At 44.9% G+C, this 19,560-nt stretch overlaps 2 protein-coding genes across 6 annotated transcripts in view; one reads left to right on the top strand and one right to left on the bottom strand.

Moving 5' to 3' along the window:
- gzl (godzilla E3 ubiquitin protein ligase) overlaps positions 1-3,565 on the bottom strand; it is a 54,965-nt gene extending 51,400 nt beyond the window's left edge. Inside the window, exon 1 of one of the 2 annotated variants that reach the window (XM_075681208.1) lies at positions 3,390-3,565. The gene's annotated coding sequence lies outside the window, so the exon portion shown is untranslated. The remainder of the gene's footprint in view (positions 1-3,389) is intronic. The other variant, XM_075681209.1, reaches the window with a different exon arrangement.
- Positions 3,566-5,040: 1,475 nt separating this feature from the next.
- Positions 5,041-19,560, top strand: part of LOC142572236 (PHD finger protein 20-like) — a 47,639-nt gene continuing 33,119 nt past the window's right edge. For 3 of the 4 annotated variants that reach the window (XM_075681205.1, XM_075681206.1, XM_075681204.1), the window contains exons 1-6: positions 5,041-6,088; positions 10,151-10,322; positions 12,029-12,113; positions 12,262-12,353; positions 13,112-13,340; positions 16,750-16,889. In XM_075681205.1, coding sequence (XP_075537320.1) covers positions 5,472-6,088; positions 10,151-10,322; positions 12,029-12,113; positions 12,262-12,353; positions 13,112-13,340; positions 16,750-16,889 — 1,335 coding nt within the window. In that variant the 5' untranslated portion in view covers positions 5,041-5,471. Of the gene's footprint in view, positions 6,089-6,150; positions 6,300-10,150; positions 10,323-12,028; positions 12,114-12,261; positions 12,354-13,111; positions 13,341-16,749; positions 16,890-19,560 lie in introns of those variants that run through there. The other variant, XM_075681207.1, reaches the window with a different exon arrangement.

Below are 19,560 nucleotides of genomic sequence, written 5' to 3'. Positions count from 1 at the left end.
ATGCACTCGCTGCAGCAGCTGGATGACACGCCTCTTTCGTTGCAAGCAATGAGACAGTTGACTGAGAAAGATCAAGTACTTAGAAATGTCAAGTCCTACGTGCTTCATGGTTGGCCAAAGGTGCGCAAAGCACTAGATTCGCAGTTCGACCCATACTTCGCACAATAGAGTGAGCTAACCGTTTACGAAGGTCTCATTTACTGGGGTAACAGAGTCGCGATTCCTGAGGCTGCTCGTGGTGACATGCTGCAATTCCTGCATGAGATGCACCAGCGAATGTCTGCAATGAAAGGCATTGGCCTGTACGGTCGTGTGGTGGCCCGGCATTTATGGAGCTATCGAGCAAATCAGTTGGAATTGTACTACATGCACACAAGCAAGCGCAATGCCACCGGCAAAAATACCAGTAAGCTGGCCACCAACGCACGAAAATTGGTCACGTGTACATTTGGATTATGCTGGTCAAGTGAATAACACCATGATCCTAGTGGCCACACATTCACATTCGAAATGGATCGAAGCAATCACAGTGCGTCATGCCACAGTGCAATTGACAGTTACATCCTTGAGTGAAATCTTCAGCAGGCTGGGCATACCAAGAACCATTGTGACAGACAACGGAACTCATTTCATGTCAGAGACTTTCACAAAGTTTCTGACAGGAAATAACATCAAGCACTTTCGTACAGCACCATATCACCCCCAATTGAACGGGCTTGCTGAACGCGCCGTGCAGACGCTGAAAGATGGCCTCAAGAAGGTTCAGTCAAATGACTTGGCTGAGTGATTGGCTAAACTGCTCTTTAGTTACCGTAGAATGCCCCTGGATGATGGACGATCACCGTCTCAACGACTTTTGTGATACCAGATCTGTTCTCATTTGGACACGTGCCTTCCACCACCCATAACCTTTTCTATCTGTCCAAAGGCAGATCAAGAAAGCAAGATGAACCAGTGCACTCCTGTTTGGGCTCGCAACTTTGGAGAGGGAGAAAGGTGGCTGCCAGCCATAGTAAAAGAAACAAGAGGATCCCGAATGATCACCATTATAACGGCAGAAGGTGAGCTTCAGCGTCACGTGGATCAAGTCCGTACTCGATACAGTCCTGTGCCAGCACAACTTTCGCAAGATCAACCAGCTGTGCTTCGTAGATCGACCCGTATAAGAAAATCCGTACAGCAGTACTCACCTTAAGGAGGGAAGAGTGTTGCAAAGCGAAAACGAAAAACAGCGTTCGCCATGGCGCAAGACTGACGTCATCGCACGCACCGGAGTGGCTTCGGAACGTCGGAGAAAAGGGCTGTCACTGAATAAATGATCGCAGTGTTCCCGTTCTTGTGTGAGCGTTATTATCCTCCTGGCCATCCGGCCAGATGCCGTTCCCGCCCGGTAGCAGTTGAGTTATAACATCACTCTGATGTAGTATGACGACCACTTGTCCTTGGCGTCGTCGAACAGTGGAACTTGGCACACCATGGCAGGAGTGTTCGCCATCATCATGGTGCTGGTTCGTTGCTTGTCGCCACTGTTATAACTCAACTGTTATGACTGCTACCGGGCAGGAACGGCATCCAGCCGGATGGCCAGGAACACAATAACGCTCACACAAGAATGGCAACATTGCGCCTGTTTATTCAGCGACAGCCCTTTTCCCCGACGTTCCGAAGCCGCTCCGGCGCATGCGATGAAGTCAGTCTAGCGCCACGGCGAACGCGGTTTTTCTGTCTTCCGTTGTCATTTTCACTTTGCAGCACAAAACATACTATGTAATGACAGAACTAACTTTAAGAATACTGGGAAGTGAACATAATTTTGTATTAATTGTGATATCGGCTATTCATTATTCGGAAACTACTCAACAAGTATTCTATATTCGATTCATTTTCAAAAATCACTATTCACACACCCCTAATTTTTTCATATTTTGGACACTGGTGCTCAATAAAGGTTCCTGTATTTTTCTAAGTTGTCTTTACACAATGCAGTCCAGCTTTACCCATAAAAAATTAACTATGCTTGAGCAGACTGTGGTCAAGCTCCACAATGTTACAACGAGCTGGCGTGGGAACTTGTAGGTTGCATTGCCACCCACCTTTTGTTATTACATCTTTTGTGGCTATTAACTAATACTGTTTAAGTTACTTTTCTTTTCAGTATCCCTTTATGACACTTTTGCATTGGTGCACAGAGCCACAAAGTCACAGCGGGAAAGGAAGACAGAAATAGAGATCAGTGTGCACATCGGCTAATTCTCAGAACATATAGTTCTAAAGCTGCAATATTGGAGAGGGCTTGAAAAGTGTTTCAGAACCCTGCAAGATGGTTCTTGCCTTCACTTCCAGCCCACCAAATTATTAACATAAGAACGTATAGATGATATTTTACGCTGCACTGCAATGTTCTGTGCTCACACCACCCTGGTTCAAATTAACGGGCACAAATGACGAATGCTCAGAATGTAGTTGTTGCTGTGAAACTAGACTCGCACGCCACTCGACCTCAATCATTTAAACGGCCCAGAAGCTCTTATATTACCGCTGTGCACCGTTCACATGAGTCATTCCTTTCTTGGCGCGTCTAGCAGCGTTCACGAAAAGACAATGCTACTGCGAGACTATATATATATATATATACACACTCACGTGTAAAAGCAGTGGAATGCAATTGTTTTACGCCGCACTAAACAGTCGCAGTAAATGATCACCGACCAGGCGCTTCCCTTATCAGGCCGCGAATAAAAAAACACGGCACGCGCTTTTACAGCGCCGCGGACAGACGGAGGAAGACAAGCTGCTTATCGAAACTAAATCAGCGTAAATAGTACTCTGACAATACCGACTGTTAGCGAATGCACCTCATCCAATTTAGTCATTCCCAACCAGTCAGATGCCAGGAAGGGCCAGCGCTGCCGCAAGAGAACTTGGGGATTTCCAAAACACTTCCGTGTATACGTCGAGATTGCGTACAGGTGTCATAGTAAGCAGTTACGGACGCTACAGTGGCTCGATTTAGCCGAGTGTTGATGCGATCGTCAAGTGAAGCTGCTTTTGAAATCGAAGCAGTAGGGTATGCTGACAGACACCACACAAACGGTACAGCAACTTCGGTAACGTACTACCTACGTAGTACAAAGATCGACAAAGAACACAAAGCAAAGTTACAAAAACGTCGTTCCTCCGAGTGCTTGATCAAGCTTTATAGCACACATCAACACAGTTTGAGGTCAAACGATAACAAACACACAAGTCTATGAGGCAAGCATTGCTGTCAAAACAGTAACGACAGTGTTGCACTCAGAGTGACGATATTTGTTGACGCCTGCTTGGTGCCAAGGCCACTAAGTGAATTAGGCTTAAAGAAGGGTAACGCAAGAATAGTAACTGCTCACCAAGCGAGTAAGTCTTCGTTTACTAGTCGCATTCGAGCTCTAGTCGGCACAATTGATACACGGTGATAGCTAGCACATAAACAAAGTCATGAAGGCAAAATCTTGTTTGCGAACCAAGCTCACCACCAAAAAAAAAACGCACTACTACAACCACGTGATAGCGCATTGCGAAATGAGCCTGTAATGAGGAAAAGCAGTTTCGCATTCTCTATGTTGCACTCTAATACAAAAAATAACCACCTTTCTGCGGTATTTTATAAAGCATTAAATTTATTTTAAATTAATTTAGCAATTACTTGTTTCAAAAACTTATTACATTTCATTTATTAGTAGTTGCGTAATGACAAAACTCGAGAATGAGAAGGCCGTATGAGAAAGTGGATCGAGCGGACGCCGTGGCTAAAAGTGATGAAAAAAAAAACGTTGAAATTGCGGCGGCGCTGCCATCGCTTTATTCTGAAGCTCCGGCAATGGCTCCGGGGTTGCGCTCATTGGAGGTGAGCTCATGGGCCTAGTCGCTATTATGGAAAGGTATCTGGAGAGCGCAGCAAAACAAGGACGCAAGAAGAAACGAAGACGAAGGCAAGCGCTAGTCTTCGTTTCTTCTTCTGTCCTTGTTTTGCTGCGCTATCCAGATACCGTTCCATGATGACCGACGAACACGCTTTAAGGCTAGTCTTACTAGATGCCTGCCGCGTTGTCCGCTAAACTCGTTTCGTTTTCTCTCTCTTTTCTCGTCTCCGGATGGATGGGTGGATGGAAGGTAGGAGCGTCCCCTTTGAAACGGGGCGATGGCAGTTGCCACCATGCTCAGATTTTTATTTTGCCTTTTATTTTTATCTGTGTTGTGTGTTATTGAATTTCTCGATTTTCTTTAAATACGTCTTCCTACCCTTTTAACCTTATGTCACCTCTCTGCTTTTGAGCCACCAATCCTCCAATCGCCATTTGCTAATTTATAGCAGAACGAGCGCCATAGGCGGCGCTCGTTGCCGCCAAAAGGAAACGAGCGCCTCCTATGGCGAACGCCTGCAACTTAGCTCACCTGTTGCAGCCTCTGAGATTACCATAGCATCTGTCTTCGTCTCGGAGGCCCGCGAGAACGCTCGCTAACAGACGCCCGTGCATATCGGCGTTACGAAAGCGCCGGCAGAAGCATTCGGCCGCCGCTGCCATAGAGTTTCTTACAAAAATTGTGGCCGCTGCCGCCGCCACCGGAAGTTAAAAAGGAAACGAGCGCCGGCTCACGGAATTTATGCTGAACTAAGGGAACCGTCGCTACGATGGGGAAGCGAGCGACGCGGCGGGCAGCTAGTAATAAAGGAGGCGTTGGCTAGTCGCTGTCGTCTGCTCAACGACGCACTATCGTTCTTACGCCATTTGCGCTGTTTCCGGCGCTGTTTCTTCGTTTTCTCCGCAACACGTTGATGGAGAATAAAATCACTGTTTTCGCCACCGAGTAGCAGAACTAGACACATAAGAATAGAGCATCTGTCCAAGCTTCGTGCAGTTGTGATAGGGTATCCGACGCGACGCGCGCACGAGGTCACTCATTCAGGTGAAGGAGACAGTGGCGCCACCAGCAGTTCAACAAAAAACGCTTCAGCGGAAAGCCCGCGCTATCCACTAACTCAATCTAGTACGCTCTAATAAAACGCAAAAATTGCGTGTATTGTGTCATGGCGGTATTCCGTCGTCCGTGCGTGCTTTTGCTCAGCGCTAGCTGTCGGATCTTGTGGTTGACTTTGTGCGCGCCATTTGTTTTGTTTAGTGTAGGTTAATGACAAGACCCTGAACGATTATTGACCAACTTTCGTGTTGGAAGACGTCGGTGCTATACAAGACCAAATGACCGTTAGTGCGCACCACGTTGTGTACCGCAGTAATGCCGACTTTGATGAGTTGTTTCCCGTTCGCATCTCTTACCGATAGCCGACCAAAGAAGCACTTCTTGCCGGATACGTAACGCCTTGCAGCTTCTTGTTGCACTCTTGTCTGTGCGCCGTTATGATCCAATGCCATTGTGACTGACAGGTGGCTTCGTTTGTTGTATAGTTGGACAGACGTCAACGGTGCTTCAGTATGATGGAAGAATCGTCGTGCGATGCTAATCATGGATTCGTCGAGAGCACCGAAAGCATCGCTCCTCGGTTTTCTGGCCGCTTGGAGCTCCTTACGGAGTCCAGCGCAGGCAGTGCCGCAGAAAACATGGAGGAAAGCCGGTCGTCCGATGCGTCGAGCCAGTGCTGCACTGACGATACGGCGAACGAAGCTGTTGGCGAAAACACACTGGATAGCAACGACAACTCGACACGACACAGCGATCAAAGCGACGACGGTAACGGCGACTGTACCAAGGCGCCCAACAGCGTGGCGTCCGAAAGCCCGCGCGCCGAGCACGAGGCGGATGTGTCGACAGTGTCTGCTTTGGATGAGGATGCGAAACAAGGTGCTTGTATTCTTGAAGCCGACGTTTGTGTGAAAAAAAATATCGGCAATGAACAGTCTCGACACTGTGAGAGCCGAAGCGAAGACGATGTGAACAAGACATGGTGCGCAGAAACTTCGAACGACAAATCTGAGTTGGATGCCGAGAGCGGCGCCGGCAGCACCAGTGGCCACAAGCGGAGGCGTTCCCGTGCTGTGCCAGTTTACACTCCTGGGACTCGTGTTGAGGCGAGAGATTTTCAGGACAAATGGTGAGCTGCTGTGACTGGCTCGTTCGTTGCACCTTATCTGCAATCTCGCAATAGAAGCAAGAAAAAATGTGCGAAAGAAAACGGGTTTTGGCAGAATAGCTTGTTAGCCAAACGTAATGTAGTTCTACGCTGTACCACAAGGCGATGCCTGCAACTCGTCCTCGAGCGCTGCTAACACTAAACTCGACAAAGACGACGAGCTTGTTCCATAGTAGGTCTTGCACCGTTTGTCTCCTTTAATCGACGTTAGTGTGTGCGTGTTTGCGCCTGGTAATCATTTAACGGCGCTTCTCATAGCGCTATTCCCGAACAATTAGTATACGAGATGTTTATTAATTGTTACGATATTTCGAATGCGAAAGCTATTTTGCTGGCCTTTCTCGTGAGGCACGCTTTTGTCCTCTGTAGGTAGACCGATGTTTTTACAGGGCAAGGGATATGCCGTATGGGTTTCAAAGTTTACTCATAAGCATTGTAGTGCTTGGCTTGGTCTCTCTGTACCGGATTTTCAATAACCACAGCTAACAGTTAACCGAAATTTGGTATAGTATAGCGTGTGAAAACGGTGCACATAGTCACTAATGTAATCGAACACAGGAGACGATTAGCCAAAGCATAAGCCGAGCATTTATTCATGTTTAAAAGTCGTGCACCGATGATCGTCGTGGTGAGCAAACGCTGGCAGTAACATGTTAACAGCATAAAAGTCTGTATACACTTATGGAGGACAAGGTTTTCTTTCTTGATAACGCATCTGGAAGGCAAGTTCAGAGCCAGGTAGCATAGTGTTTTTTTTAGACTGCTTGAACCTCCGGCTTCCTACCAAAAAAAATGCGTGTGTTGCCTCATATTATTAGAACATGCATGCTTGTGCCACAAAGGAGCATGTGATAAAGGTCGTAGCTCTAAAACAGCAAGATATATGTTGCACTTAAAGCTGAACAGTACAGGACGTTGACTGTGCACATTTGTCTGTTTTGCTTTTTGCTAAGCTTAGCATGTAAGCACACAAAATAGCTCTGGTTGACATTTACATGATTAACTTTAGCATGCTGCAATATTCTCCGCTTTTTCAGGAGAATTCATGCAGTGATATGTGCATTACCTAGACACTCGTTTTGTTACTCTCACACTTCACTGCTGCAAGAGGAAAGATGATGTAGTTCAAACAAGTTTTTTGAGTTTGCACCTCTAACAACACTAACATGTGGACGGCTGCAGAAGGCATACAAATTTCGCTTGCAGATGCCTAGGGAATGCCATCATAATATCCGCTGCCTAATGGTTCAGTGGGCAGGCCACATTTTAGTCTGGTTTTCATAGTCAGGCCACTTTGCATTGCAGCAGATTTTTCAATTGGCAGCAGCTGGTAATTGCTATGCATCGTGTTGTAATGGCAGACTATACTTAATTGTGTTACTGTCATTATTTCTGCATATTACACCATCAGGTACCGACCGCATGGACTCATGTAAGGGCTGCCTTTTTTTTTTTTTTTCACAATTTTGACAAGATGCGGCCCTTACACGGGATTGTTGATGGGTGTTCGTGCATGGACTGTTATTGCATTCAAGGCTTGTTTATTATGTGCTGTGTTAGGAGCAATGATGGAATGCTATGAAACTGGCAGAAATGGATTATTTTTGTGTTTTTTCGGCAGTGTAACTGCGCACTTGCTTTGCCACTTTGGGTTGGCTGCCTGCTTCGACTTAGAAGCCTTTTGAGGCTGGTTTCGTGGGCAAATTCCTTTTTATGTCGAGTTCTAGCACAGAAATCGGAGCTCTTTGTCTCGCCAATAATGTATATGTAATGTACACGATGGTGATATACCTGCCAGAGCTTTGAGTGTTATGTTGTCCATAGCCAGTGTACCTGCAGGCAAAAACACTGTGACAGCTTGCACAGATCAAGCTGCTTCGCAAGTTATTTCTATTGCATTGATCAGATTCTTTATTTGGCTTTCTCAAGGCTTGCCTGGTGTGAAAGTGCTGCGATGAAGTTAAGGTTTCGCCAGTACACTTGAAAGGGGATGCATTTGCATGTGTGCAGCACTATGTAGCTGCAGATTCAACAACTTGGATGTGTTTGCGCTGCTCAAAGTGCATACATGTCTGCTTGTTTGTACCCAATTGACTGCTGTGTCTCGAGCTTTGCAGCTTCATAGTTTAATGAACTTAGTACCACGATGACCAAACATAAGGCGCATGACGTATTTGCCTGAATAACGCCAATGTCTTGTAGAAATGTGCGTGATCAACATGGAGTATCCCAATTATTCTTGTTGTTTCGTTGTGACACTTCGGCTCTGCATGCGGTGAAATTGGTTGTACACCTGTATGGCAGACTAGCACCACTGGCTCTCGAGTGCAAACATCACAGTGGAACCTGGACTTAATTTGTAAACAAAGCATTTGCAAGGATGAAATATACACATAGAAATGGTTTTCCATCAATGAGCACCTTACGAATGTTGGCCTTTTGCACTGTAGCACGTTAAACACACTAATTGGTTCTTCCTCTTCCGAATGTGCTGTTTATTGCTGCCACCAGATGTTTAAAGCAGCTGATGACCAATCTGCTTCAAAACTAATGAACCCAACTTTGAGAACATTTGCATATGTTGCTCGGCATATTGGAACCTGCGAAAAAGAAAGAAGAAATCGGAACGCTAGTCAAACACGAGTGCAGATTATCAACAGATATTTAATTGGAAGACAATTGAATATATATACAAACTCAGGGTGCACAAACACATTTGCTTGACTTGTGTCACCAGAAGAAACAACTGTTACAAAGCTGACATGTGCAGCACACATTCAAATGGTCACTCCTCCATTCATCTTAACATCTGCTACATGTTTCAGGTTACAGTTTTTAGCAATGTGGCACCACTCACACTAGCTTCCGTTCATGGGTGCAATACCGAGAACGAAAAATAAGGACTGTTGTGGACAAAGTTTGTGCCAAATAGTATACAGGCACATATGTACCACATATATAGCACGCACAGCCACCACATTTTAATCATTCAGAGTCGAGCAGAGAATGGAAAAATGCCTATATGTTGTTCACCGATTCGGCGTGTTAACCAAATGGGATTAACATTATAGCTTGGTACAAAGTAGGCTTGCAAATCATGATGGCAGCTACTAGTGGGCTGTTTTTATTTTCCCTATCTATTTCTAATGCTTTTATCCATTTCCTAAGAGGCTATATGAAAATATAACATGGAAAGTGAATGGTCAAGTCTATCTAGATCTTTAAAAAAAATCATTTGGTGATGCTCACCTGTGATATTAAATGTCACCAAGGGCTTCCCAGGGATTGCCACTGCTTTCTCGTGCATATCATTGCTGGGTTGTGTAAATGTGGTTGCATAGTCAGGCCACTTTGCATTCCAGCAGATTTTTCAATTGGTAGCAGCTGGTAATTGCTATGCATCGTGTTGTAATGGCAGACTATACTTAATTGTGTTACTGTCATTATTTCTGCATATTAAACCATCAGGTTTAATATGCAGAAATATAACCCCACTGCAGTTATGTTATGCAGTGGAACAAAGTCTGCTATTGAATAAACTGATATACATTCCAGTTCATGAACAAGAGTTTCTGCTTCTGTGACAGTATCTGGTGACAACCTCTGTACACAAGCATTGTGGTCTATGAGGTCACATAGGACTTCCATTCCCCAATGCAACTTTGCTTTCTCGGTTTGGATAAGCCAAATCTTTGGATATCAGTGCCACAACTAATCCCCCCTTTGTTCTTTTGTACCCACTTAGGCTCCCTTCCCTTTGGCAGAGGCAGGTATCTAAACCCTGCCAAGGAAAACAGTTGTTGCCCTGGCATAGGCAAATTCCCTTGTCACAACATTAGGCTGAGGCTTCTCTTGTTCACCCACGTTTGATTGCTCCTGGAAGGTTTAGGCTTTTTCTGGATTTGGGCTTTTGAGGTGGCTATCCACTTGTTGGTCCAAGTTAATCTTCTCACCTCATTAGAAACCATAGTGATGTCACCGAGCAGCTTTCCTGATGTGTACCTTGGTACTCTTTTGCTGCAGGTATGCTGCTAAGGTTGTGAGCATTGATGAAGAGGATGGCGACGTGCTCATCCACTTTGAGGGTTGGAGCTCTCGCTATGACGAATGGCTTCCCATGGATAGTCCACGGCTGCGGCTTGCAGCTAACCTTCACACGCGCAAGGAAGTGAAGAAGCACCGTTACAGAAAATCGGTGAGCACATATCTGACGACTTCAGTTTGTCTCTCTGTTAACTCCTTATTTGAGCACTGCCTTTTATCATGGTAGCACGCCTCTTCCTGGAAGTTCTCTTTACAAAAGGTGGCTACTGGGTCATCTACATCATAGCAATATATGTCTATAAACAAGCATACAAGTTGTGCCAAGGTACAACAAAATATCAAAACTTGCGCTTCTTCCTATCCTGGTCTGAACCTAATGTGCTACTAGCACACTTTGAAGCTGCTAAGAGTGGTCCCTGAAAAGGGTTTACAGTGCTCACTCTTGCATTGCTCGTCTGCCCCTTTATCTTGTACTTGCAATTTTTGTTTCCTATCTAACACATTTACTTTGCTGTTGTGACCTGCAATAGCATTTGCTTTCTTCATTTTGTGTTACTTTTGTTTTTGTGTATGTGGCCATACGATGCGATGGTTTTGTATATTTTGTATCGAAATGACGGCAAAAAGGAATGTTAGACTAGACTGGTCATTAAATCCTGTGCATGTGCAGTTGGGAGTACCAATGGCAGTAGAATGGTAACTTGATTCTAAGATACTTTGTAGGCATGTATGAGATTGTGGCGAGTGTCATGACAAAATAAGGGGAAACTCAGTATGTTAAGAGGAAGCTTTAGCTCCAGCCCAATACCGATGCCACCTATTCAAAAACATGTAAAAAGGAACACTTTTTCTAAAATAACCACAGGGCCAAGTTTAATGAAATTTCTTGCATTTGAGTTAAATTCTATTGAAAGCGGGATTTTTACTTAAAGTGTAAATGTTTTTAAAGGAATTTTCAAAAATTCATAAGCTTTAAAAAAGTAGAAGCACGAAGCTTACATATTCATAGCTCTGTACTGAGAACAGATATCGAAGTTCTGTAAACTGCATCTGTTTGAGCATCCAAAGCAGACAAATTTAATACATCAATTTATATCTGACGTGATTTTGTTACATTGCTTACAAGGGTTTTGCAAACTTTCTACTAACATATTAGGGGTTTATATGAGAGCCATGTATAATACATCAATTTTGTCGGCTTTAGATGTACTATTAGGTGCACTTTACAAAAATGTGATATCCTTCTTCATTCATGAGCTACAGAGCTATAAACTTGAGTTTCATGTTCTGAAAATTTGCAATTTTCATCTATACTTATTAGAAAATTTACTGTCTAAATCAAAAATTCATTGCCAACAGTCACTAAGTTCTAACGTTTTCTTTTAAATTCAACAAACCGCATCAAATTTAACGCACGAGTTTCGGAGAAAAACAATTCCTCCTTTGCCATGAATTTAGTAGGAGCCCCCAAGCTAAGGTTTCCTCTACCCGCCGTGGTTGCTTAGTGACTATGGTGTTGGGCTTTCAAGCACGAGGTCGTGGTAACAAATCCCAGCCATGGCGGCCACATTTCGATGGGGCCAAAGTGCGAAAACACCTGTGTACTTAGATTTAGGTGCACATTAAAGAACCCCAGGTGGTCGAAATTTTTGGAGTCCCCCGCCATGGTGTGCCTCATAATCAGATAATGGATTTGGCACATAAAACCCCATAATCTAATTTTTTTTAAAGCTTCCTCTTATGTGACATTGATGTGGCAAATTTTGATACTTTCAACTTCTCCTTTGTTGTAGATGGGTACTTCAGTGATCAGCATTTACCTGTACTGAAACGTTTTACATTCAATTTCTTTTACAGGAATACAAAAAAGGAGAGGAGGTGCTAGCAAGGTGGGGCGACCGCAGGAAGTACCCTGCAAAAATACTGGAGGTAAAAGAAGACGGTATGTACTCTATTTCTCATTCTGCCATGGATATTTTTCACATGTGTGCATGTGTTTGTTTTCACGATAAAAGCATACGCATTGTGCCAATAAAATGTGTATGTGTCAGAACTGTGACAGTTGTTAGCTTTTTTTTTTCTTGTTCCAGAATTGTACGCTGTAATCTTCTACGATGGGATCGTCAAGACTTTGAAAGCAATTAATATTGAAAAGATGCCCAGTGATCAGAAGGGCAGTGTGGTAAGCTTTTCCTCTTTCTCCCACATTTCTGAGATTTCATTGAACTTTTGTGGCAGTTCAAAAGTTTCAAAGTTTCATTTAATGGGAATTAACTGTGAAGAAGAAAATGTTTAAACTGTTTGGAAAGGACATCAAACAGGAATATTATGTTGAGCTGCATCAGTAAATTAAGCTTTTACAATAGCAAAATAGCTACTCTTACGTAAGCCAAAAAAGGCTCAAGAACAAGTCACAGGTATTGATGCTGTCCTAAGGTTACTACACCAGTTCAACATAGATTTTAACATCATCTATGCAGATTTATTTTGTTGTTCACTTCTAAAGCAGGACTGCATTGCATCGTGAAGGAGTTAGCGACTCAACTTTATGGGGGTTAGCTGTCCTGTAAATACTTCTGAAACCTATGTCAGCTATAAAGTTTGCGAACTTTTCCTTGTGCCAAATAGACCCAGATACGAGAAAATACTTTGAGATCTCTGACGTCACACTGGCATACCAGCAGTGATATTTCAGCACGAAATTCATGAGCTGCGATTTTGTAGCGATGCCTTTTCCCTATGGCTAATGCCTTTCGGTGCTTTTCGCATTCGTGAGTGATCAAGCAAACGTGAGTGGTCAATAACTCTGGAATTTAATTGGTGGGGAACTGTACTCTGGAGGGCATCACACTTTTCTCTTTTGTGGTTATAACAAGTAAATGTGGCCCTAGTGCAAGCGCAGTAGTTGCCTAAGAAAGGCACTCCTGTGCCATGGTGCAGGCTTTTCCTCGAGCGCCTCAGAGAGAATCCGAAAGCAAGAGTCATCGTGATTCATCAAGCGACTCTTCAAAGAGGAGCCACAGCAGGCACGGAGAGCAGCGGAGGTTGTCTGAGGGTAGCAGCAAGGCACAAACCTCTATGGACACTAAGAAGAGTGGCGAGAAGGTGGCGAAACCCAGGCTGCCCAAGCAGAGCTCCAAGTCGGATGCCCGGAGGCTGGAAAAAAGAGGTGCGTGGCCCTCACTTCTGCAACACCCATTCTTAAAGACGATTTGCATTGCCAAAACGCATTGCCCTTAAAAAAGCACTGAAGACAGATATTAAGTTTAGATTAAGTGTGATATTACAGAACTACAAGTTGTCCAGAGCGTCTCTTTATTAAAGGGAAGCTGAAGAGTCTGTCGAATTCAATAAGACGCTCATATACGGATGCGGGAACCTTATAAACCATGAAGGTAAAATTTTGGGGGGGATTTTTCACTTAGGAGCGACGCAATCGTCAGTTAAAATTGCGCTATAGCTCCGCCCCCCGTCGAGCGCTGTGCGCTGCTGCTGACGCTGACGATGCGAGCGGAGACTGGTAACCGCGGCTTAGTGACGTCAACACTGGTGTTCCGCTCCTTCGCAGTCTCCGCGACAGTGCCTGACCAGGCTTATTTCTGCGTGCGTGCCGTCCTAATCTGCTTCACTCGAACCTACATTCTTTTATTTGTGTGTATATAGGAGTGGTAGTTGACGTGCGCAGTATCAATTGAACTTGTAGGCCGATCATGCCGGCGTTCTGTGCAGCCTACGCTTGCACGAACACCAGCGGCCGCGACGATGTTCCGATGTTCCATTAGTTCCTGCAAGACAAGAAGCTTTCAGCTAAGTGGGAGGCTGCTGTGAAGCGAAACAATTTCAAGCGCTCAAGAACAACAGTGTTGTGCTCTAACCACTTCCGTGACGATTACTACCGGAGTTTATCAATAATGCGTGCTTTGGGTTCTCCTAAACAAACAGTTAGCACGCTGAACGGAAGGTGCATGTTTATAGCCCACCCTTGACGCAGGTTTCATCGCCAAGCGCTTTGAATCTTCTATTCGCACGTGTGTTATAAAACAGCCTGCATGCAGCTACCATAACACAGTGCAAGTGTAAAGTTTGCATGTGTTGAAAAGCCTGCTCACGCCAAGACGCTGCGCTCCCCCTTCTCTCGCACACATAAGAAACCGACCATCTCACGTAGCCGACGAAATTCGCCGGTTACGAGTAGCGTGCGGATGGCGCGCTGATGAAGGTTCTATACTACACGTGCTACAACAGCCAGTAAACTTTTCCCGCGTTTAAACCGTCTGTGTAGATTGCCGACAGCTTTGGGGCAGCGCACAAATGCTGAAGATCACATCACCGCTTACGTTCTACGAGGAGGCATGCAGGAACATAACACTACAGTTGTTTGCCCGGAAACGTACTCACTGGAACGCTGAATGCAGCTTAGCAAAAAACATACCCGCCAAAGAACATTTCCAACAGAAGGAGGTGCTAACACTTCGCCTTCGTTCGCGTGGAAAGCAGCGCTTGCACCAGCATTTTTTGCTTATTGGAGAGGCCGGCTCTTCGCAATCGGCTCGTACATGTAGTATGTACAAGTATGTACGTACGTGTAGTATGTACAAGAATAAACCCCTTACAAGTGATCTTGCACACGACAGCGACAGCGCTACAAGCGAGGCGATGGCTGTCGCATTCACTCGTCGTCTGCAAGCCGAACTCCACGCGAGCGACGACTTCCCGGTATGAGGGCAGCAATATACGCACTGAAACTAGCGTGACGCATGCTTTATCAATTTAAGTTGATGTATTTTACTGAAGAAGGAGCAGAAAATATTTCTGAAGGTCTTGCAATAGGTTCTTATTCTTGCACGTGTAAAATTCAATAGTTTGCTCGTTCCGTGTGACAAACAGTAGTATTTGAGTTATGTACATCCAGTTTCGGCTTCGCACAATTGGCTAGTCGCTCATAGCATTTCCGGGCAACGAGCGACGAGTTTTAGGTTTCTAGAAACGAGCGATCGAGCGACAACACCGAGCGATTTGTTCAAGCGACGGCCCGTTTTGTCGCTCGAAGCCGTCGCCCGTCACCGTCGCACGAAAAATTGCTCTCGTAGAGTTTGGACTTAACGCCAAACTCCTCAGAGAAACGCAAGCTCTCGAAAATTTCCATGACCGTCTCAGCAAAACACCACCAAACTACTTTGCACTGTGCTTCGTGTGTAGCGGCAGCAGTCGGTCCACACGAACACTATTGTTGACGTCACGAGGCGCCCGACCAATCACAGGCGGAAACGAGGCGCGCGAGCTGGGCGTGTCTGCTGCTGCACTTTTCGTCGAAATAAAATATGTTTGCGCTTTCTTTCACTCAATTTCAATGCGATATTCGAATTCAGAGGGTTGAAAACCACGGCGTACTGCTCTTCACTCTTTTTTTCTGGAAAAGCTTTCAGCTTCCCTTTAAGCAATGAAAAAAGGACTCGGGTGTACAAGATAGGCACCACCTCTGTGAACATACGATACCAGTTTCCATGGCATTACATATCCTATTTATAATTGGTAGATCGTAGTCGGTCACTGATAACAAAAGGGTAATTACAATGCATTTACACAACAAGGAAATACTGTTTGGTTAATGTTGTTTGCTCTCTCTCTCTTTCTCTCTCTCTCTCTCCCACCAGAATTAGTCGCGTGACCCAGGGGGGCACTGGTCACGTGACCTCTCCCCTCCGGACCTGAAATTTGTGTTATGCAGCCTGCCCAGCCCCTCCCTCACCCTGCCCCCTTCCCCCCAAAAAATTCTGGTTTCGTCACTGCTTGACGAAATGGGTTTTTCAGCATTTCCAGCTTGTAAGGTTGCCACACTGCATGTGACATTTAGTCATCAGTTTAGTTTGGCACCAGCCCAGTGTGACTGGCAACCTGGTCACCATGAAAACTGTCCGACTTTGTGCCTACCATCAACACAGCACTCTTTTATGGGTGCAGCTTCTTTCATCTTTCAGCCACTGGCAGCAGGATGTATTAAAATGGACAATAACCGTTTGGTTTCTGAATCAGTTTAGATTAGTGCAAAAGCCATGGTGGATGGGATCGTCAACACAGGCGTCTTTCCTGTCTAACAAGCAGACAACACAGATGACTGATACAATGAGGTGCTAGGAGACAGAACGGAGACAACCAAGCAATACCTAGATCATGTTGAAAGCCCTTTGATGTGGCTGTGAGGTGAAACCTCAAGTGCGAGAACTGTTTAGGCAAGAGGCACCCGTTTTGAGAAATGCAGGCTTTGGAAAGCTATCTGTGTACCATCAGACTACAGTAATATGTAGCCAGTCATATGTTATGACCCAAATTAAGCAGCAGCACTTTCACTTAAATTTCTGGTGTTTCTGTGGCAAACGTAGATTTTCCAGCGACAGTCGTGATTGCATGATTGCTTCCTTAAGAAAACTCGGTGCCCTGTAGCAGCGCCAGATTCTATTTGTCATGTTCATAAGTGTTCAAGGGCTCTTCAGCAAGTTGTGACATTAGCATTAGGCATTTGAGTATTTATTCTGCTTAAAATCACAAGTGCTAAATGGGGATGCTCATTTAATTTGCAGAAGCAAGTGCTTCTCCTGCAACAAGCACCTCAAGTACCTCATCGCAATCCAAGAAGAAAATATTGCTTGTAGGAGGGAAATTTATGGCCAAGAAAGCCATCTACCCTGAAACACCCACAAGCTCCAAGCGCAGAAGTGATGTAAGTGCTTGAAAGCAATATATAGAGACAATGGGAAAACCCGTGATTCAATATGTATTTATTTATTTTTTGCCAATTTGCACCAGTAAGGTTGCGAATTATACTATAAAAACATGCTATAGGGGGTTTGTGTAACTACACATCTCATTTTGTGTAGTCATTCAAAACCACGTAATATAACTCTAATTAAAAAGATATTAAATATAGACATTAGGTTTAACATTTTAAACATGAGACACATAAATACCCAGAAAAGGAATGTTTATTTTTTGTCTAAATGTGTAAAATAAATCGAGAGTAAAATCAACAAAAAGAAAAACTATTTCACAGAATCTTTTTGAGCAATAAGAGGGCAGCGCCAGTCAGAAAACTGGAAGTGGGCTTCACTACAACACACGGCTTCATTTGGGACCTGTACAGGCAGCCCTCGTTATTTGTGTACCATATGTGTACATTGCATTTGCTTTGCATCATGTGTGTGATACCACTGCAGCCGGAGATCTTGCATCGGTCGGTCTCCTCTGACTATGCTTTCAAAAGAAAGCGAGTCACATGCCAAGCTTATTCTTCCTCATTCTGCGTTCCTGCTCTAAATCAACAAATGACGCTTGCTGCCTGTTCGCCAAATGTGTTCGCCAAAGACATGTAGCCAGAAACTGTACTCGACAGCGAAACTCTGCAACAAAAAAAAGTTTGATGCATTGCCTGTAGGTAACAATCGTCCATTAAGGGTTGACTAGATTATCGGATTATACTTACAGAACACTTAAATAGGTCAGCCTTACTGCAAGCATAAGCTTTGCAAACCAGAAATGATGTAAAAACAAAACACAGGAGGTGACTTTGCTAAACAATTCATACACTAGCTCCTGGTTATGACAACATAAACTTTGAGAATCTGTGCCTGGGCTAGATTGGGGCTCATTGATCTAGCAGGACCTCATTGCATTCAAAAGTATGCTAAGACCCAACATATCACTGGCTGGGGACACATTCCCTGTTGAGAAACAACCTCAACTTTAGATTGCCTGTGATAAATGCTTAGCAAGTAGGGAAGAATGCTGCTACAGAAGTGCTACCGTATTTACACGATAGTAAGTCGGCCCCCCCGCCCATATCGCGTGTGACAGGGAAAAAAAAAAGAAAAAGAGCATACCCGTGGGCGCGTTCCATAACGAAAATTTATTAGTAAATGGCATGGTCACTGGACTACTACTCCTCACTAGGGCTGCCATCGTCATTACTGCTACGGTACCACAGCACGTCGCCGTCCAGCGAAATTCCACCTTTGCATACATACATAAGTCCACGCCGAAAGCACCCAAGCACACACAGCCGTCAGGGGGGCTCTTTTGACATGTCTGGTCGGCGTAAGTTCACGGTCTTCTGCCACCAGCCACTTGTACTCACGGCGGAGCAGGTCCTTCAAAGGCGAAGAACAAGGCTTGTCTCATGACCCTGTCGCACGTCACTGGCAGGGTCCGTGTGTGCCGCAAGCCGCAAGCTTGTCTTTCAGCTGCGAAAAACGTCCCAACGGCCCACTGAAATCTCTTCGCTTGCCGTCACAGGTGAAAATTTTGCTTTGCTGCCGTCACCACTCTCGCACCAGCCATTAAGAAACATTAAATTTGCGACCCGCTGCGCAGTTATTTGTTTCTTCAGCATAAAGGATGGCAGCCCTCTTCAACGTCGCTGTGAACGAGCGCCAATTGTTTAGTGGACTCGGAGCACTCATGACGATTGAGGAAGCACGAAAGTAGCATGTGCCCGGCAGTCAAATCGAACGCATGAAACTAAAGAGCTACAGGGAAAGAGAAATGCGCGAGCTGCGAGAGGTGTCTGCTCTTCCATTAACTATCGATACTCCCTGCAAGAGCCGCTGTTCTGAGGGTGCCGCTGCAAATGGAACAACGGCACTTCCCTGAGCTATCACACCCCCACATGAGTGCTGTGTGCGCTGTAAAACTCAAAGATGTTGAAAAACCCTTCCGAAAAGCGAACAAACGCACGGAATAGCGGAAAGCTATGGGTGGGGTCGTAGAGCAAACATAAAATTGGAACTACGTTGTAGCTCCCATGATATACCATTTGTCTCTATTTTCTTTTTTTTTTTTTTTTTTTTTTGTGCCATGTTTTGGTTTCGATTGTAAGTCGACCCCCCCCACCCGCTTCATATTTTCAAATTTTAAAAGAGAGGTCGACTTACCATCGTGTGAATACGGTGTATTATAACTATGCCATTGTTCCATTTCTGCCAAGCAAACTCTGTCATGTGTGTCAGCAAATGGCAGAAAACCGAGCGAGGCAATGCTTGGCATGGCTTCTGAGATGATCACACAGCAGCCAAGCTTTTTCGTGCAACTTGAGGCACATTCAATAGTACTCTACCATGCTTATGCCACACGGTTTACACCAATGCAGATGCTCCTTTACATGAGAGCCAAGGAAAGCCTGCCTATGCCGAATGTTTAGCTGCTCCCAGCATTAAGCAAATTTGCCGTGACCCTCCAGATTTCAGAATCTTTGAAAGGGAGCAAACCACACCGAACCTCACAATGAAAGGGCACCTGCTCTTTACTGTAGGTGCTGGCTGCGCGCAGATTGGCTTGCAATAACACACCTGCAGTAAAGTTTGGATAGCCCTTCTGTACAGTCTACGCTCGTTACAGTG

The sequence above is a fragment of the Dermacentor variabilis genome, chromosome 2 (genome assembly GCF_050947875.1).
Source record: "Dermacentor variabilis isolate Ectoservices chromosome 2, ASM5094787v1, whole genome shotgun sequence".
Taxonomy (NCBI): domain Eukaryota; kingdom Metazoa; phylum Arthropoda; class Arachnida; order Ixodida; family Ixodidae; genus Dermacentor; species Dermacentor variabilis.
This window is presented reverse-complemented; position numbering and strand designations above follow the sequence as displayed.